General features: G+C 35.7%; 1 protein-coding gene and 1 pseudogene across 3 annotated transcripts; one reads left to right on the forward strand and one right to left on the reverse strand.

Moving 5' to 3' along the window:
- The first annotated feature begins 7,742 nt into the window (after positions 1 to 7,742).
- On the forward strand, positions 7,743 to 12,736 carry SWC2 (DNA binding protein SWC2). Of its 2 annotated transcripts, XM_048101924.2 has the most exons (12): positions 7,743 to 7,798; positions 7,933 to 8,033; positions 8,116 to 8,185; positions 8,560 to 8,631; positions 8,709 to 8,752; positions 8,825 to 9,086; positions 9,855 to 9,930; positions 10,031 to 10,150; positions 10,307 to 10,375; positions 10,665 to 10,707; positions 11,626 to 11,691; positions 12,257 to 12,736. In XM_048101924.2, the coding sequence occupies exons 2-12, from the start codon at positions 7,960 to 7,962 to the stop codon at positions 12,444 to 12,446; spliced, it is 1,086 nt and encodes a 361-aa protein (XP_047957881.1). In that variant the 5' UTR covers positions 7,743 to 7,798; positions 7,933 to 7,959; the 3' UTR covers positions 12,447 to 12,736. The 2 variants fall into 2 exon arrangements, with proteins under 2 accessions (XP_047957881.1, XP_047957882.1); XM_048101925.2 differs by lacking the exons at positions 7,743 to 7,798; positions 7,933 to 8,033; positions 8,116 to 8,185 and adding an exon at positions 8,197 to 8,218 and having other exon boundaries at positions 8,537 to 8,631.
- A 357-nt stretch (positions 12,737 to 13,093) lies between these two features.
- Positions 13,094 to 20,554, reverse strand: LOC125206251 (homeobox-DDT domain protein RLT3-like; annotated as a pseudogene). The gene is made up of 16 exons (XR_016132869.1): positions 20,422 to 20,554; positions 20,039 to 20,088; positions 19,624 to 19,920; positions 19,443 to 19,499; positions 19,146 to 19,362; positions 18,902 to 19,002; positions 18,327 to 18,413; positions 18,097 to 18,227; positions 17,211 to 17,350; positions 16,778 to 16,900; positions 16,206 to 16,652; positions 15,211 to 15,609; positions 14,563 to 15,130; positions 14,151 to 14,274; positions 13,852 to 14,055; positions 13,094 to 13,689 (listed from the first exon to the last, which is right to left on the reverse strand). The product of XR_016132869.1 is annotated as a homeobox-DDT domain protein RLT3-like (transcript).
- Between the last annotated feature and the right edge of the window lie 1,015 nt (positions 20,555 to 21,569).

Raw genomic sequence — 21,569 nt, forward strand, 5'->3', positions numbered from 1 at the left:
TTAGTGCAGTTTTAACAACATCTAGAGCTGGATGTCCAAGTCTCTTATGCCACAAGTCAAGACTAGAGCTAACAGGTCTAGAAGATGAAGCAGAAAAAGAGTTGGATCCTAGAGATGTGGTGTGCACAGCAGGTGAACACTTGTCTTGTTTGAAGGAAAAGCTGGGGCTACTGCCTCTCTTGATCGGGGATTGCTTCACAAGGAAGTGATAAAGGCCATGATCAAGGGTTCCCTGTAGGACGACCTCCTTGGATACCTGATCTTTGACAAAACAGATTGAAGGATGAAATTCAAAGAACACATTATTGTCTTTGGCAAATTGGGAGACACTAAGAAGATTTTTGGTGATATTTGGAACATGAAGCAGGTTTTTAAGAAGCAATTTTCTATCAGAACAAGGAATATTAGAATCAAGTTCTGTTTCTCCAATATGTGCTATATCCATACCAAAACCATCACCAAGAAGTAACTTTTTACCTCCAGAATATTCAGCACTTGTGTTGAGATTGTTCAAATCATGAGACACATGATTTGTGGCGCCTGAATCTGGATACCAGGCTGTTGTGCTTGAATGATCATAGCTCAGCTCTGAAGGGCAGATAGTAGAAGGACCAGGAGTCTGAGATCGAGCTTGAACCAGATGAGCAGAGGGAAAAGATGAGTATTGATTAGGCTGTTGTGGAGGAGGAGCATGTTGCTGGTGTGGAGTGAAATGCTGCTCAAATCTGTGCCAACACTTGCTTGCTGAATGTCCGGGCTTCTCACAGAGTTGACACACGATTTTGTTTCCACCATAGCTTCTTCCTCCTCGCCCCCTATAGGATCTGGCACCTCCTCGATTATTGCCATTAAAACCTCCTCGATTATGGGTAGGAAAATAATGCTTTCTCTGGTTTTGGCCAGATTATTGTGCTAGATGTAAAGAAGGTTGAGAGCCCTCCATGCTAGTGCTTCCAACAGATCCCAATCGAGATTCAAAGCTTAACAACACAGCTCCAACATCCTTCACAGTCCAAGGCTCCACTCTAGTGGAGATGGAAGCAACAATGGGGTCATACTCATGCCCTAATCCTCCAAGGATGTAGAGGATCTGATCGCGATCTGCTACTTTGCTCCCTGCTGATCCCAAAATATCAAAACAAGATTTCATTTTTCCAAGATATTCCATCATCGGAAGGGACTCTTTCTTCATGTTCTGCATTTGCAGCCTATACTGCATAACCTTTGCCATTGATTGATTAGCATAATTAGTCTGAATGGCCTCCCAAATGTCCTTTGTGGTTTTCAAACCAACAACAAGGATCATAGCGCTTTCTGAAAGAGAAGATAATAGCCAAGCGGCCAGCCTTTGATCCTGACGTCGCCACGCCAAGAAATCTGGATTCATCACGGTCTGTCCTTCCGTGGATCCTGCAATCTTCTCAGGAAGAGGCTCCTCATCTCCGGTCAAATGCGACTCGAGGCCGTATCCCCAGATCGTGGCTTCAACTTGTTGTTGCCATATTAAAAAATTCTCATTAGTGAGCTTGACAGAAATCGGTGGATTCTGCGGCAGCACTGGAGTTGAGATAGCAGAGTGAGCGGAATCGTTCATGTTGCTAGAATCTGCCATCTTTAACTAAAAAAAAATTACAAGAAAAGAAAGAGTAAAAGAGACAGGATCAAGATCCTGCTCTGATACCATGAAAGAAATTAAAGAACTTCATAGTAGAGAATTAAGCAGTAGACAATATTTCCAGAAATGTATTTTTCATTTAGATGATCCGTTTGTCAAAAAGCTGATGAAGCTTATATACACATCTCCAGAATTACAAAGGACACCTAATTATTTCTCATTAACATCATAAGGAATTGCAAGAGACACGGCAGTTATTTCTTTCTCTTCTCATCTTGTGTAGGCAACTTAACATCTTCTTTGCACAACTCGCTAACAGCACCCATTCTGGTTGTGGATACATCCTGCTAGTGTCAGCTGCAATTGCGTAGGTTAAATATCCGAATAAAATTGTCGGAGTAGAAGGCGGGGGAGGGGGTGGAGCTTAGGGGCATAGTGGGTTTGGGTTTGTCCTCGCCTGCGACTAGCTTTCACCGCCTTTGTCCCAATAGGATGACGTCAATAACCGGCTTCGGTCCCCCTCGCTCTGGAGTCTGAACCACCGAAATTAGCTCCAGCGAGCTAGCTTGCGACCTCGTCCTCGTCAGGGGTTGACTTGCGACCTCGACCGTTTCAAGGTGGAGGCCAACAAGGATTGGGTGTCACCCACCCACTTATCTAGATTTTGAACCTTCTTCCAATTAGTGACAAACTTGAAGGCTCTGTGGGTGTCTTCTTGGAAGATAAGCATGGCAGAAACCATAACGTTGGCTTCGCTTGATCCGTTGTCGCTCCGCCTCATTTCAATGGCGTAGATGCCGCTGAACTTTAGGATATCTTTGTTTGCTTGTTTAATTTGAAATGATTGCGAAGCATCTTTGGACTGCGGACAACAGTTCCATGATTTCCACCCGATTGGGCAACTTCGTATCTTTCAGTGACCCAATCCAAAATTTTCTTCGCGTTTTGGTTGGTTCCTACAATCGGATCTTCCGAAGTGGCAACCCACACTTCGAACAATTTACAGTATCGCACGAGGAGTACGGTTTGCAGACATTGAACTCTAGAACGCTATCCGCTTCAGCATTGGGACAAAGATTGAGTCAGGACGTAGTTGGCCATCGAGTAGGCAGTCCACCCAAATGGTGCGTCAGTGTGCTGCATATCTACCGAGTAAGGTCGAGAGACAACTTGCCGCGATCCAGACATGTTGGGCATCTTTGATCCTTGAGTACCCAATGTCAAGTAATTCGGCTTCGGCGTGCTCCATTGGCTCCAGCTCCAGCTCGGGTTGGATGGTGGTTGTTGGTCAGACATATTTGCATAATTGTTAATGAAATTGTGGAGAGAAAATTCGAGAGAGAATAAAAATGTTAAGAGTTGGTGTAATTTTTTTTTTAATGAATGAGATATTTACAGATAAATCAAGGATAAATTGAGGGGATTAAATGAAAAATGGGAGAACATAGTAATAAGCCGTAATATTAGGGGAAGTGAGAAATTTTTTCCACCGATTTTGTTTTATTAAATAATCAAAATTCAAAGGGTGAAAAACGACGCTAACTCGTAGGGGGCAATTGGGCGTCACACCCAACTCCATTTTGCGCCGGGTGTGCTGGCACGTAGGCCAGCTAGTGTGTGATCAAATTCGAAGGAGAGTCAAACCTAGTTCCTAGCATTCAACCAGAAGTACTCAATATCACTATGCTACTGCCTTGAATATGTTATGAAAGAATCATAAATGATAATTAAATACTCTCTCTGTCCCATTAGAAATGAAACGTTTGCTTTTTCACACATGTTTTGAAAAAATAATAATAAATAGTTAAAGTGGAGAAAAAATAAAGTAAAAAAGAGAATAATATAAAGAGGACTCTCCTCTACATTAATCTCTCTCTTACTTTATTTTTTCACCACTTTAGTTATTTATTATAATTTTTTCTAAACAAGTGCGCAAAAATAAACGTTGCATTTTTAATGGGACGGAGGGAGTACATAGTAATATTTTGGGATAAAGTCGTATCCCTTTGTTTTCAAGTAGATCCACCATTGAACTAGAGTACTCTTGTTAGTATCGATCAACTATTTAAAAGTAAAAGTAAAAATACAAACAATTATGTGGTTTGATTAAGATGATTGATGTCTACAAAAGAATGAGGTTTTCTTTATTTCTCAATCACAAGATTTGCAAACAGGAATGAATATGATAAGTTTAACAACCAAGAGATAAGGATTATCAATTCCCATCTCTCCAATACTCATTATGAATTCATGAGTACATGTGTAAAATATATCACAAGTAGTACAATCTACAGTCAACATAATTCAACTAATAATTTTTTCGATTCAAGACTAGCACCACTTGTAAGTGAAAACATAGTTAAAAACCTTTCATCTATATATGCCTTCATGGAAACCGTCATTTTTCATGGACAAAAAACTAACATTTCTAATTCTTCCAATTTATATTAAAGTTGTGTTTGAATTAGAGTTTATCTTTCCTTTAAATAAGAGCACAATCATTTTGTAGCAATGCTTTTTCTTGGTATTTTATTTTTACTAGTGTTAACCCACGTGCGATGCACGACGGAATATTTTTTTGTCATACGATTTTAAATTATTAATCGGTTAATTAAATAAGAAACAATATAATTTTATAAGATTTAAAATGAAAAAATATACTACTAATAATAATTTAAACATATGTAACTGCCGATGGGGTAGGAAAAATATTAAATTTGATGACTTTTCAAATCTATGGTCAAATCAATGTTAATACCATTCATAATAGTATAATGTAACATATATGTAACCGCTAATTATAGGGTGATTATAGTATAGCTAAATCACTCAATTTATCGATTTATGAGGAATTTTCAATATATGCATTTCTTGACTTTTTAAATCACTAGTGTTAACCCACGTGTGATGTACGACGGAATATCTTTTTGTCATACGATTTTAAATTGTTAATCGATTAATTAAATAAGAAACAATATAATTTAATAAGATTTAAAATGGAAAAAAATACTACTATATAATAAAAACAATATAATTTTATAAGATTTAAAATGGAAAAATATACTACTATATAATAAAAATTCAATAAATATATACTCCTCAATTCATGTTACACCTAAAGACATTAAATTAAACATATTTATAATGGAATTAAGACAAATACAATTATGTGGACAATGATAAAGAGACTATATTAAGTGTTGTCATTTTTGAAAAATATGTTTAAAACAATCCTTCATATTTCTCTACTAAAAACAATAAATTGTGTAAAGATGAAGATAAATACTATGTATGTTTGAGTTAAGAATGTTAAATTCTTCCCTCTCTAAGAACTGTAAAAAATATTGGTATAAAATTCTATAACTATATACACGCGGTACTCTAACTATTGTAATGGAATTACAATGAAAATTAGTCAAGAAAAACCCTTTTTCCACAAGACAAATTACGTCACGGTTAGTGCTCTCGGATTGACGTATTTTTTCCAAAGATGAAACGACTTTCTCCTAATGTATAAGATCAAACCTGCTAGGCACCTATAAACTTGATGGGGCTTCAAAATCGAGCAAAACAGTGTTCCTAAATGTGCAATAAAATGTTGAGATCTTGAGAGAGAATGAAGAATGTTTTGTTAGTGTGTATTTCATCCGCAACTCTATGTCTTTTATAGGTACAAAATTAGTACATGATATATCACGGAATTAAAACATCATAAATTATAAAATCAAGACAATATAGGTTACAAAATTTGTTAAATGCTCATTATTTTATTTAAATATTTGTAACCACCAATGAGTCATTGTAGTGCTTTAAGAATTAGTCAAATGCTCATTAAAATATTTAAATAAATATTCATGAGAGTTACTTAAAATATTCAAATTGGTCCATAACTTAATATTTCAGAATAAGGTCAAAACATATAAATATTTCAAAAAAAAGCCAAAACTCGCCTTTTATATATGTATAGATTTGTGGTGTTTGAATTTTTGGTATGTTATCTATAGTCCTTAATCACACATGTTTGATTGGTATTTACAGCCACATTATACTTATAGTAGGAAATTTAAAAAATGACTTTTTCGGTATTTCTAAGACTGTCCTTATGAACCCTAGCAACAAAATCAATGTAAATCTCGCTAAAGCCCCTTCATTTTGCAAGTGGCGGCTCTATTGACCGTAAAAAAATTTACATGATTCAAAGAATGAATTAATTTGGCACAGAAGAGAAATTGCAGTTAAATCAAACTATCTAGGAGCATAAAAGCATCTTTACAAAAGATCTTCAAATTGAATAATGTAAATTTTCAGTCATTTGCAATTCAAACCCATAACTTCTAACCTACGGTGGTTCTTCTTAGCAATTGTCGTCGCCTTCTATGGAGATTTCGTCAATAGCAGGTTGGTGGGTGAGAGGGGCATTCCAATTTTGAGGAGATACATCAACGTGTAAAGAGTGTATTAATCTTAGGCTATATTTGTAATTCTAAGTAATTTAAGACTGAAACAATGTTACTCATATTATTATCGGTGAATTTTTCACGATAATAAAACAATATTTTTCAGCCATTATTCAATGGACCTTTGTCAATTGAGCAAGCCACACAGAAAATTTAACCAATAAATTAAACACCAAATTAGACCATTAAATACACTCTAAATATCTCAATTTAGCAATTCAAACACATCATTGTTAACAATCAAGAATTTTAAATTATAGTTTGTGAACTCAAATGATTTTTTATTAGGAGGGATACACCTATACGCTATAGGCGTCGCCTGCTTACTTTATTACTCCATCTGTCTCATAAAATATGTGTCATCTGTTCCATAGAAATAGAAGAATTTTTATTTGTAAAAAGTTATCCCTCACTCATTATCCACATATATTAATTCATTTTATAATTTATACCTCTATAACTCATCATTGCACTCATTAAACACTAATAATAATACGAGTTCCAATAACACTACTTTAACTACTTTTATTAGGGGTGCTTAAACGGTTCTTCGGTTCTCGGTTAACCGGAATCGGAACCGAAACCGACCGGTTAATTGAGGAACCGGAACCGGAAAATCCGGTTCCGGTTCCGGTACCGGTTCCAACTTTTTAAATAACACCGGTTCCGGTTCGGAATCGGAACCGGATTATAATTCAATTTTATTTTTTTTATAATTTAATATACTAAAAGATCTAATTTATTGAATTAATTTTGAATTAAAGTAAAATAGTTTGAAACATTAAGTGATTTTTAGATTTAAATGTTTAATCTGTGATACTTTGAATCTATAATTATTTCCCTAATCCATTTTTTATGAACTAACTACAATGAGTAGAACATCATAAGTTTGTTTTTAGTTTTCAAAAGAACTTATCCAAATACAATATCATTTCATATGATATATTTATTACAAATTTATGTAACAATTCATTTAACATACGATTTTAACATATTTGTGAATAATTTATTAAGTGTTCCGGTATAAACCAAATAGTCACAACAATATCAATTAGTATTGGAAATTCCAATGAATACTATGTTTAGCCAAAAAAGGGAAAATGAAATTCAATTTTAAAACTCATTTTTTTTAAAAAAATTGCTAAAGTTTAGAACTCCTATTTTTGTATTAGTAAAAAATTGCTAACATAAACTAGTCCGACCTGACCTACTACACTTGGCATTACTCTTATCCATATATGAATATTATTGTATTGTTGGTTTGTATTTTGTGTATTTATTTTAATTTTTAGGTATTATTTGTTATAATTCTAGATGTTGGATTATTATTTTTTTAGTATTGAACTATTTAAATTATAAATAAATTCGGATTAAAATTACACATCGGTTCCGGTTCGGAACCGAAATCGACCGGTTCTTAACCGGCCGGTTCCAAACCGGAACCGATCGGTTCCGGTTCCGATTCCGATTCTTGAATTTATGAAAATTTAAAACCGATTAACCGGTCAATCGGTCCGGTTAGAACCGGAACCGGCCGAATAAGCATGCCTTAACTTTTATCTTTACTCTTATTTCACAATTGTGGATTAATACTTTGTAATTTCAAATGCCCATATTTTATTGGTTTATCGGACGAAGGAGTATTAATTTACATCTTTATCATTTTTATTATTTCCCTAATTTGTTTCCGTCAGTCCCGCGAAAAAAGAACAAACCAGATACACTGGTAAGATGAAGCTCCTGCAATTTGAAATGAATTCATAGTTTCAGTGCTAATCGCTTTTGAGTATGTTGGATTGAATCTGTTTTGCCGTAGCAATTGTGAATCTGATGTTCGATTAAATGTCTGACTGAGATTAGGGCTGCAGCGGAGGCGGAGCGGAATTCATGGACACCGGAAAAGCAGAGGCGCAGCAACATGTGTTTCTCAATCGCGCCAGTCGAGCCAGCAGGGGCAAACGGTATCGTATGCTCAATACATTCCTGTCCGAGGACAAATTGTTTTTGTGCTTAATATAATCTTCTCTGAAATTGAGTTCGTAGGATGACAAAGCTGCTTGATGATGAGATTGAGGAAGATGAGCTCTTCTGGAATCAAGATGCTCTCAAAGAGGTGTTCATCTATATGAACTATTGTCAATGACAAGTAATTCAAGTCTATTAGTATATTGTTTTTTTTTAATAAAAGTGAAAGATGTAAGATATATGGACAATACAATGTTGGTGAAGATTGTTAAAATGTTGGTTATGTAGTTACAGCATACTAGCATTATCATGTACTTTTGAAGAACTCATCGTTTATTTTGACGTTAAACTCTGCCCTCTACACAGTGTGTGTGTGTGTTTCAGACTACATTTTACTGCACATAATCATGGTATCTATGCGTCAGTGCCTGTGAAATGAAAGACACCTGCTGTAATTGCAAACCCACTTAATATGATGATGTTTTTTAACTGATCAAAGTTTGTGCGAGCATATATTTCCAGGACGAGGTTGATGAAGAGTATGCGGAAGAAGGAGAAGTTGCTGATGTTTTTGACAGTGACTTTGATGAAGATGTGAGTTTTTGTTTTTATCAAGGTTTGCAGTCTCACATACTCCATTTTTCTTACTTCTATCCCGTACATGCCGTTAGGAGCCTGAGGCAGATGATGAAGGGGAAAATGAACCTGATGAGAGGTTTGACTGTCTCTTGGTCAATTTTTAATAACCTCAAGTGATTGTGGAACTTATGCTTTCCTTTTGGGATAGGACAAGGACAAAAAAGAAACTAACATACCCTGGAAATCCATCGTCAAAGAAGAAGAAGAAGAAGAAAGACAACACACCTTCTAAGGTAGAAACTGCACCAAATGATGAGAATAATCCAGAGGAATCAACTCCTTCAGAACATCATGATGCCCCTGATGAAGCCGAGGTTGAAAAATCAGTCAGAAAATCAACTAGAACTTCTGTAATCATCAGGCAAGCCGAAAGGGATGCAATTCGTGCAGCTTTGCAAGCTACGATGAAGGTACAGTGAAATGATTATTGATGTATCATACATTTTCAACCCCTAAAAGAGGAACATCTGTTTGCATTTGCACTAGTTTAGGCGAGAAGCATGAGATCTAGTATGGCTGATCTTCTAGATGGTGATTGGTCGATTTTCTAGAGAATGACCTTACTCCTAAACGGATGGGCAAGAGCTCCAGGAATCCATAATCAAATCTAAAGGACATTAAAAATTGACTAGTACAAGAAAAATTTATAAGTTCTACGAACTCACTGGAGAAGTGAAGTTATCCTTATACTGCCATAGTAAAAACTAACCCTATGTTAGGTTGTGTCCATAAATATTCATGAAAGGTATTATAAATTTGATATCAAACCTCTATTTGTCGTCTAACAGAAACAAAACGTGCTTTAAAGTTTGAGTTTCTCAATTATGCGTGTCTGAAATATTTGCTCCATTCAACAAAGCTACTGGTCAGAAAACGCTTCCCAACTTCGTTTTCCTGGCTATAATTCAAACTTCCATGGCACTGTTTATGGTTGAATTACAGAAATGAATGTTTTCAATTTTTAAGATTTTTGTTGCAGAAAGTTATACGGTTTTCGTCAATCAATGTTTCAATTGATAAGCTGCTGAACAGTAAGGACTTGTTTGGAAGGCATTAAAGGAAAGGAAGCAATTTATTGATTCCTTATTCCTTGCATCATTTTTAACTATCTTGAGTTGTTGAGCGACTAATTATTTTTGTAAATATGTCCTGATGATAACTGCCATCTCAATTTTCAGCCTATTAAAAGAAAAAGTGTCGGGGAGGAGAAGAAAATTACACAAGAAGATATGCTTCTGGAAGCAGCTCAAACAGGTGCTTTCCATGGAACTCCTCTTGTATTATACTAGCTTTTTATCTGGTTGCAGGTGGGGCTTATTAACTTTACATGCTTTTCAATGCAACCATGTGCCAGAAATTATGAACGTGAGGAACCTGGAAAAGGTGTTAGCAAGAGAAGAAGAAGTTAAAAAAAGAGCTATTGTGCACAAAGCAGTTTACAGTGGTCCGCAGATACGATTTCTTTCTAAAAATGGCAAGTGTTCACTCCCTTCCTGACCATCCTAAACGTGTTACCACTTTAGAGAGTATCCAGTGATTAGAGATTTTTTTCATTTGATTTTGTTCTAATATTACTATCCTAATTCACTGTTTTTGAATTATGTGTAATGCAAGTACATTTTGCGTACAGGCCATTCATATCTAACCTTCATGAATGGATCATCGTTTGATTCAGGGGTCTCAACCAAATCCACTCCATGTAAGTGAGATGATTTTGATTGTCATCAGCATGCTGCTTTTGTACTGAGACTGTATTCACTCATTGCCTTTGACCTTTTCTATGCGCTTATATTGCTCTATATTTACACATCCTTTGTCTAACGAGGTTTAAATCACTGTATATACAGCTGATTATTTCTTCCACATTCCTAGACGCATCTGTGCATACTTGACTCTTGAGTTTTGCTACATAGGGTTACAGATCAGCTTCATACCAATTTAAGTCTGAATTTTTGCTATCGACTGATTATCGTATCGCATTTTCTTAGATTCAGAGAAGGCAGTTTGTGCGGTTACAGGGGTTCCAGCAATGTAAGTTTTGTGAGATGTGTTCTTTTCTTAAAACTATTTTTTTCCCGTTTGAATGTATGGCCTGAAATCCAAATGGCTGATATTACATCTGTCCACAAATAGTCATGTTTTTCCATTTTGAGATATCCACCAAAATTAGTCTCTATGTATTTATTTTAAGTGTTTCTGTTTCTCTCAAATGAAGTGGGTCCCAATTTCCACTAATAACACTTCAACCACTTTTTTCTCTCTATCTCTCATTTACTTTACCAATTTTGCATTAAAACCCGTGTCATCCACTGCCAACACTATTATATATGGTCGGAGGCAATATTAGTTTTCTAGGTGTTGTAAGTACATAAAAAATTAATTATAAAACATTACACATGAATTGTTTCTTTGCTTATACTCTTAGTGTGGAGTATTGCTCAAAATGCTTATATATGTCACTGAGATCTGGCATGAAAATTTAATATAGTGATGGAGAATATGTGATAAAATAAGAAAGAGAGTAATACACCCTAATAAATAAAATCACATAAATAAGATTAATAGTTGTGTATAAATTGCTGTCTTCATATGTGTGATCAAATTTTGATTCTTAACTTGTACTACTCCCTCCGTCCCGGCTAAGATGACAAATTGCTTAGCCGGCACGGGATTTTAGGAGTTATTGGTTAAAATGTTTAATTGGAGAGAGAGCAGGTGGGTGTAAGTATTAAAGTAGAGAGATAAAGAAAGATGGATATTTTAATAGGAGTGAGAAAAAGTGGTTGAGTGTATCAATTGGAGAGAGAAAGTTACCAAGAAAGGAAATGTGTCATCTTAGTTGGGACAAACTAAAAAAGAAAACGTGTCATCTTAAGCGGGATGGAGAGAGTATTAAGTTATTAAACATCATATCACAGTTTAGATAATTTGTTTTCTGGTGTAATGCAGTTATCGTGATCCAAAGACTGGTTTACCTTATGCAACAAAAGAAGCATTCAAGATCATTCGTGAAAGGTGTGATTTTTTCTTTATCATATATTCTCTTGATAAACTTTGTGATGTTTAAGTCAGAAGTAAAAGTATTTACTCCTGTTTCTCAACATTTCATTATGTTTGGTGTATACAAAAGTAGCCTTGTTTTTAACCCATCTTTTTTTTCCGGAAACATGGGCCAAACTTTGGAAGTAAGGAAAACATCTATTCAACTGATTATTCTGAGCTTAGTTGTGACTTATGGTTGTACAACTACGATGGTGTTAAGTATTTACTGATTGATTGTTTCAAAACCAAAGGAAACATGTAATTTGTTTCCCTATAGAAGTTGTTATCTTCCTTGAATGTTCATCATATTTCAAGCTGGATTTAGTTAGTTACAATATAGGAAAGCTACTGCACGGCTGGACAGGTATAGGATCAATAAGCCCATTCCATTAATTTCTGTAGTTTCTTTTGAGTTGTGGGGCACTGTGTACACGACAAATCTGATTATACTACCCCTATCATCCAACATCAGATGATGTTTCAGGACCTCATACAGGGTGAAAATATGTACCATTATGAAGCTCTGTTTATTTTTCAGGTGTGCTCAAGAGAGTAGCTGCAAGAAGAAGGATAGCAGTATGGGGATATTGTCTGATGCTACTTACGAACCTGGATTCACTCAAAAGAGAAAGAGATCGGTGATTCCACAGGACAGTGAGACATCCTACTTTCGGCAATTTGCTCGTTTCCGCAGGATTCCTGCTGTGGAAATAGAAGACTCGGACTAGGGGGCCTTACTCCTTCCTTGCATTCTTTTTTTTTTTTTTTTTTTTTTTCTGAGAAGGGATATCACGTACCTGTATCTTGTCTTGAATGTAAATAGATTGTGAGAGGCTCTTGTGGGAAATGGTAGAAGTAATGCTTATGGGGAAAGCAAATAACTCTTCTACTAATGCGATTTGCATGGATATTTTCTTGTGTTTCACTTTGACTTGTATCAGTTAGCCAAATTATTAATTTGGTGTACAAACAATTTTTACTTTTTCACAATTAAATTCATGCTCCAGCGTAGTTGTTACTTCCGCACTTCTTTACACATCAAGAATTGTTTGGTTATGTTTACCTGGGACTAACGATCATGTTTAATCTTATTTTTTTTGGTTGCATTATTCTTAATAGCTTGGCCCATAGCAATGTATCTTAGTCATTTCCATGCCAAAATTATTCATTTTATTCTTACTCATGAATAATTTAATCTTAGATAAACATCGTTTTGACTTATCTTATATTGTTATTTTATCTATTATTTCATCTAACGAATTGAATATCATCTCATCATGATGCGAATACCAGGGAATAACATAATGGAGAAATTTTTCCAGGTTATAATTCATCAAATGACAGTGCATTAATGGAGAATACTGAAAACACCGTGAAACCAACAAACAATTACGGAGTACCTACTTTTTATACAGGCAATAAGTTCCTCAAATTTTGGGTAAAATCTACATGATCCCACCTTCTCATTAGGGAGAACTGGAAAATATGAGACCCAAACAAGGCATTCTGTTTCTCTTCAAAATCAAAAAATTCCTGCAGCTTCTTCAACCTGGAGCAGATGGAGCTCATCATGCTAGGGCTAACATTCTTGAGGAATGCAATGCTCATATTCCTATCAAAACTTAGTTCTCAAATAAAATTTTTAGAACACTTCAAAAACAATTTCTCCATTATCAGATATTTATGCATACATGTAGATATAATTCATCCAATGAGTCGGCAAAGATGAATATCTTGCCTATTCGAGTCACAGCCTATAACTACACAGAACGTTATCAAAAGACATTTCTGGATCACAACCCAAGCAAAAATCACCATAATCAACTACGAGATTCCAATATATAGTAGAGTCAAGAGAAGTCAAGCTAGTTTGTAGTTAATCATATTTACCAAATTAGCAAAAGATCTACTAGTCAAAATAGTGGACTGAGAGACCTCAGACCTCACTGCCGGGTTGCATTGTCACCAGTTCTGCAAAAAGTAAAATAATTGGGTGTGAATATGCAAGCCCAATCAACGGGAAATACACTACAAGTAGTTATAACCAATTGGGGATAGACAATGATGTGAGAAGAAAATGCAAGACAGCATGTTCATTGAGATTGATGTCAAAGTTGAGCAGGCTGCATATACCTTTCTCTCAGTTAGCAGTTAGTGATTTATCCACAGAATGACCGGTTTCGACATGTGACCGAGAGGCCACCAATAAATCCAATTTTACCAACCAAAGTGCAATTGCAGAAAATGTGTGCGGCACGGCCGAAAAGTTACAAATTATGTCATCTGAGTTTGATAAAACCAGTCCTCATTGATAGCATTTACAAAGTCAGCCAGGACCTAAAGGATGGGAAAAAGAAAAATTAAGACCTCCAAAGAATCTGATTATTGATCCAAATGAATAAATAATAAAAGGTAGAATCCACATCCAGTACCTGCAGAAACTCTCTTAAATTGGAGACTCGTCGCAACCTATTGACCCACAAATTATGAGCAGACTTTTTCCAAGACTCCATCAACGCATCTTCTGGGATAGCTATCTGTAAGAAGTTGAACACACTATCACATATAAATCTAAACAAGTCGTTATAAGAATCAAAAGACAGGAATTTCCATCTATAAACAGGATGACTAGGCCTTTCTTAATCGTCCATCCATCAAAAAAAGTAATATAATAAATTCCATAAGGAAATATGAGCATTTGTGCAAGCATTCCAAAAAAGGAATAGGCGTTAACCAGTCATATATGCATATGAAAAACTGCAATATATATGTCAACAGTTGGCACAAAAACTAACATGAGGAAAACATATTTTTCTCATTGTACCAATGCACTTAAAGTACGACCACAAGGTATGAGCAGAAAACATTTTAGTCATGACGACCAACCTCAATTGCATATTAACCTTTGCCTGGCAAGTTACGGAATGAATAGCATATCTTTCCTCTATATCAAAATCAAGCTCAAATGTCATATGACAGAATCTATAATGCTTTTCGCCTCTCCAGTAGAGGTCCTGGCATCGATCACATCTTCTGAGCGAGTCAAGATATGCCTTCTGGCCATTTTTAACACTGTTGAGTTCTGAGTAAAATGACTTCCATATCTGGGTATCAAAAGCTTGGGAATCATCATAGTTTTCAACAAGCTTTTCTCCTTTTCTCCCATATTCTACAACTGCAATGTCAATAGAACAGGAAGTTCATTTTGCATTTCCCCCAAGCTCGAGCGGCTGTCTACGTCAGACACCGGTGAGGAGCTATATTCAGACTGGGGCAGATGACTATTTTCACTATCAGTTGGTGCACTGGACATCATTTGGTTCAGAATTGCTTCTCGTTGTTCCAATGAAGCTAGAAGGCGAGCCTCCCGAGCACCCCTTTGGTCCAAAGTAGACAGCAAAGAATGCAAAGCCTACAGAAGAGAAGGGTAGTGAGTACCATGATCTAACAAACAGTTGGACTAAATGTTTTTAAGAGAAGTCATCAATGGACCTCTTTAGTGTCAATCATCTCCCAGTGGCCATCTTCTGAAGACTCAAAGTAAATTCTCCTGTGTCCAGGATCAAATTCATCACAAGGACCCAAGAATATCCAGTATCTATTGTACCTGCGATCAGAGCCAAGGTATATTGACTGCATAGGGTGTAAATATCCATCTGCTTTCGTTTGGTCTGCAATGTTTTTCGTGTTCACGTGTTTCTCCATGCCATCAATCTTTGACATGAGAACCAAGGAATCAATTGGTTCTGGTGTATCTATGTCGAGTCCACTAGATCTTCGCAAATCACAACTTCCTAGTGGCACAGATTTGACCATTGATCTCTTTATTTTAGCACCACAACCATACCGATTGATATTTGGAGGACATTCTGAACTTGAGGTCAAGGGGGCCTGGATAATATCCAAATGAAACATCAATAAGTTGAATATATCTCTAAAGAAGGTCAGTATAAGTATATACTCCCTCCGTCACATAGAAATAGGCTACGGGTTTTAATGCGTAACTGGTAAAGTAAGAGGAGGAGCAAAAATAGTTGAAATAATGTAGTGGATAGTGGGAGTCATAGCTGATAAAGTAAAAGCAAAAGAGAAAAAGTTGCTATAAATAGATATGGACTATTTGTATGGGACGGACGAAAAAGGAAATTCGGCCTATTTGTATGGGACGGAGGGAGTATATAAGAAGCTGGAATGACTAATTTATAACAAGCAGGAGACAAATATTACAGTACCATCTATAACACCGGAGAAGAACATAAAATGACAAGAATACCACAAGGCATGTAACTTTTTCCTGTCTTGATTATTCTTTGTACAAATCTTTTGTGTAATGCCTATGATTTCTATTATAAGTTTCAAAAGCCTGCCTTTTTGAGGGAGACAGCAACCAACAAAGGCAGACGGAAAAGGAAGTTTTCCTATGCCCCTAATAATTAATGATAAGTTCATAAAGGATAAAAGGATAGTTACACAATAACAGGGACTGCCTCCATTCCGATGCTGGATCCAGCATCAATTAGATCAATCAATGCTGTCAAGGCATTGAGCTTCTCATCGATGCTTAAGTCTGAGTATTCACCCTCCATCAGTCCTAGTAGCCAAAGTTCACCAGGATGGCTCTCATCAATCTCATTGTATACAGTCAGAAGGTTACTATGTGATTTACTAGCATCACTTTTGGAGAGACTTGTATCCCTCGACTCATAGTCAGAATCATTTGCATCATTTCCACCAGTAACTTCAGAAACGTCATCTCTGCACCCTAAATCCTCAGAATCAGATGCAAAATCTGCAGATTCTTTTTCAACAGTATGTATCCGCAAACGATATCCAGACAAGGAGATCCTTTCAAACAATGTTATATCACTGGCAAGAGCTGAGATAATCAAATTCTCCAAGTTTTGGACTGTATCGGTGAGGTTTAAATCAACAATCTACATGGAAAAAGTAAACTCACAGCTACTTTCTACCTTTAAATATTTGAAGTTGCTGTAAATTTCTTTCTTTCTTTTTTCCCAGTAGGATGTTGTGAAATTTCTTGTATATAGTAAGAACTTACACTTGAAGATTTTGCCAACTCAGAGACTTCCAATCCATTACTTCCTTGGGTCAACAAAATACTGAATAATTCTCCCTTCAATGTCCGCGGACTTAATCCGTACTTATCCATGACATTACCTTCCTAGATAACAAGAAACAAACACAATAAATTTGTTGCATCACATAATATATCCCTTACCAACTGGATCAGTCAAGGATCTTGCTTACAAAACAAAAGCTACAAAAGCTAGACATTCCTTGCACAAGGAACAGTAGTTCTTCTTACAAACTATAGGATGCATTACACATTTTGTACATAGGTTTTGTCTCACACTCAGAAACAGAAAGAATGGGACTCTCGTGCTGTTATCTTTTGATATAACAAAACTTGATGCTTACAGGAGTGACTACAAAACAGAAACAAAAATCATGATTATTAAGAAATTGATTACCTTGCAGCATGCTGCTTTCCTTGTCATATTAAGCTTATACCAAAACCAGCTGCAGTCAACACCTGACATAATATTTCCATCCATGTCATGAGGTTCAGTGACTTCTGCCAGAACTCAATAACCACACCATGATGTTCAAGCTGCAAAATCACCAAAGTTTAGAAGGTTAAAACAGCAACATGAAATACAAATTCCTTTAGTGAACATATTTTCTAGGTGATCAATGACAAAGTAACCATTGCTATATGAACTGTGACAAGGCACATGTTCGAAGGAATATCAATGAAATTTAAAGGTCCTTAAACAACTAGCCTGGTGGATCAAGATTATAAAAGTTTCCATCAAGGCATCAACTGTAGCATATACAACTGCACGCATATATGCATATCTACAGAACTCCTGAAAGACATCCTACAGAGAAGCATGTAAAGGAATGAAAAGAATGTTAGTGTTGTTTCCCAGTGATAGGTGTTTGTAGTTAAAAATAGCCGAACAATGGAGATATTGGACTATTACCAAATAATAGTAGACACCGAGAACTAGGTTAGAATCAATTTTTTAAGCTCCCCAATTCCAACTTTTCTTCTATTACCTGAACGAGATTTGAACTCCATCATATAGGAAATTCCATTACAAAACAACTTTCCATTAGAAAACAACTTTGAAACTATTAAAGAACGAACACCCAATATGCTAACTAATAGTGATCCCTTAAATAATTGTATATATATTATATACGACTATTGAATATCAACAAAACAGTGACAGAGTTTAGAGAGTCATAGTACAATCTCCAACATCTGCTGCTGTAATGCTATTATCATCAGAATGAAGCATGACAAACACAAAATCTACCACTTTAACTGCACCTCTAAGATATACTCACCGAATGAATCAACTCCGAATACTTGCGATTTTTGCTAGAATGAGAGAAAAATCCTTTGCTTATCTCTTTGTCAATATCTGAAAAAGTAGTCTGAGGAGGGCCACATGCACTAGACCAAGCAACAGTGAATCCTGAAGCCAGAAAGGGGAGGATGAAACCGAGAAATTTCCAACAAACTTACAAAGCTATATTACACATGATGCTTATGATTTGGCAACGATCTACGTTACCTTATCATGAAATGATTGGGCAAACTCGTCTATGGTGAACGAATGTGTGTCAATTGTTGCAGCATACGTGCAAATAAAATGGAATAGCTTCAATTAACAAATAAAAAAAGATTAGTAAAACTTAGCATACAAGTTATAACACCTTACAGTGGAATAAAATAATGGGGATTAGACAGACTAAAAACAACTGGAAAATTAATTAACAAACGAAGAAAATACACTGATTCTGCTCCAAAGTTCTCTAATCAACAGATATACAAATATCAGAAGATAGTAAAAGTACAGATACTATCAATAAAATCGGAAACAGAAAGAAGAAATATTTCCTCAATCATGTTTATATATGTGGATATGAACCAGAAAGAGATTTCAGACAGAAGTTGAACAAGTGGGAGTTTTGTGTATCTTTTATTGCACAAGGTCCATTGAATCAATGTTATGAGACCCCATATAGGAATATAGAGTGACTTAGTGAAAATAAATTTTTTATAACTGAAAGGAGAATTTAATATCCACTCAGTCTACATCTAGAGCAGCTCTATGAATGATCATATTACAAAGACCTGTTCAAATACCTTAAAGAGTTTGTTTACTAATTCTGGTGAGGAAGCCCATGGTTGTACTGACAAAGGTAGCTTCATTGCGACAGAACTTGGAGGAAATTTGGCAAGCAAGTCTGTCAACATACAGAACATTATTAAGAGGTTTAGTTAGAGTGCCCACGAGTCCTGCTCCTGCCAGTAAGTTCATGTACTAAAACAATATTTCACACAGGAACAACAAAAGAATTATGAAAGTAAAGTTAAGAGTGCAATGGACCTTTGCAAAGTGAACAACCATGAGAACCACTGGTTGTAAAATGTGTTGAACAAGATAACGGATTGGGTCCTACTTGTAATTCTCTAAGCTCCAGTTCCTCATCATCCAGTAACATCTCAAATTCTGTATTATCTGTACACTTCACATCTTCAAGAGCAAGTTCACATTTATCCTTGTGAGGCTTCTTCTGCTTCTGGATTTTCTGGGGTTCCACCACCTACATTTATATCCTGCCAAGCAAAATGATTATAAATTCTCTTATCCAAGTATAATTAAAACAGCTGACGCAAACATCACCTTTCTACATCTCAATGCAGCCTTCCTATTAGCCCTTTCTCTGTTCGCCAATTTTTTCTACACAATGAACAGCATAATTAAATTTCAATTTACAAATAAGAGAAAGTGTAAATTTGATAGGGATAATAGTTGTGTGCATTCAGCTAGCCAAATAACTGAAACAAGGGACTGGGGATCAAACCAGAATAGACTCCTGTGGCTGCACTCGTTTCTTCTTCTTCTTCTGAATGACACTGCCACTACTACAGGAACTGTATTCAGAATCTCTTTAATCAGGATTTGTACATATCACCAAACCTTTCCCGATTCCATATTTATGTCTTCGAACACTGTCTTTAGTCATTAAACCTTTCCCCATGCCATATTTCTTTCCTGGGCCACCATATGTAGTCATTGGGCCTTTCCCCATGCCATACCTTTGAGCATGTGGACTACCCTCACAACAAGTTTCGTAGTCTGACATGGCATGCATGAAAACCTAACATGAAAACAAAATCATCAAACATAATGTTTTCAAATACTTGACGTGATATACTTTTAATCCAAATCAAGAAGAAAAGAAAGAAACATAAACGGCTAATTTACAAATTCCACACCTTTCTTCTTTTATGATGCCGGATCTCTTCTAGATGAAACCTTCTCGGACCTGACCATCATAGTGCAATTATCAAGAGAAAGATCTTAAACAGTTTAATTGCATACGTAGTGTACTAGTAAACAAAAAGGAGAGATAATGACATGCAAAGCACAGATTGAGATTGATTGTCACGGTTGAGCTCTTTCAAGTTCCTGGAATTCACTTTTCTAAAACATTTATTTACCATTTTATTGTTTTAGTAGGGCGTGAGTTAAGGATATTAAGGATAGGGGAAATTGGAGGAGAGGAAGGAATAACACTCTAGTCATTTTTCATGAGTTCGTTGCTTCATTTTATTCCTTATAACTAGTTGCGATACTGGAACAAATTTGGTTTACTAACATGGAGATGCAAAAAAACTAGAAAACCAAACTGGTGAGCATTCAGCAGCTAACTGTGGAGCATGCCCTCTTAAGGAATTCAGAATGTGATACCAACTCAAGGCTATGTCTGCGTACAAACTCAGATATTCCATCTTGTGATACTAGTTATCCAGCACAATCATCTATAATGTCATTTGGTCCTACTATCTATTTACAAAAATTAAAGGCTAAATAACGACAGCTATTACTGGAAAATTGGAGTGATGTCAAAATTTGAATGGATAATTGTCCAGGGCAGCTTGAGCATACAATCTAAGTAATTCAACCAAGTGACCTGAAAATCTAGAATAGCAATATTGGTTCAATAATAATAATAATAAGTATCGGAGCAATCAATAGTTCTACTTGAGTGATCAACTCATCCATTTGAGGTAGCAGTATCCGTTTTTGCATCTCCGTGGCAGCACTTTAAAAGCAAGCAAGAGTGTATAGTATTTATATCTAAGTCTGGTAGCCCAGTCAAGTAGTTTAGCCCTTATTCAGAAGTGAAGAGTCCTGACCAGTATTCTACGTTTCCAATGTATTATGTTAACTCCAAAATATAATCCCTAATTTTCAAATAATTCCGCTTCAAATACAAATAACTACCACTTGAGGCGCTAATCATTAGAAATCCAGGACACTCAACATCTCAATTAATGGAACTGAAAGCATAATCAAAGCAAACAATTCGTGGATGTCCAAGTAAAAGTAAAAAAAGGCAAAATAATGAAAAGATAACGGAAAAGACCAAAAAATAAAAGGTGAAAAAAATATGTACTTCTTTAATATGTAAATGCATTCACGCAATATGAAATCGACCGTTTTATTGGTCATTTGAATGCACGAAGATGTTGTCCAGTTTGTGCTATAGCCACTTGCATATTCAAGGAGAACTTGAATTTGAAGATTAATTAAAAAATCTGCAATATAAGGATTAATTTTCCCAAATTCTATACAATTTAATTGAGTTGCCAGTAAAATATCATCCAATCTGGAATTAGCATAGCAATAGAAAAAGATTATCTAAGTTGTGCACATTCTTTTATCAAATTTCCAGTTCTTGTGTAGTTCTTCTTTGTCTTATTGTTTTCGTTTGTATTGTCTTCCTCGTTTGCTTAGTTAATT

Source organism: Salvia hispanica, chromosome 6 (assembly GCF_029641045.1).
Source record: "Salvia hispanica isolate PSC_SH4W2 chromosome 6, Shi_PSC_v1, whole genome shotgun sequence".
Classification (NCBI taxonomy): Eukaryota; Viridiplantae; Streptophyta; class Magnoliopsida; order Lamiales; family Lamiaceae; genus Salvia; species Salvia hispanica.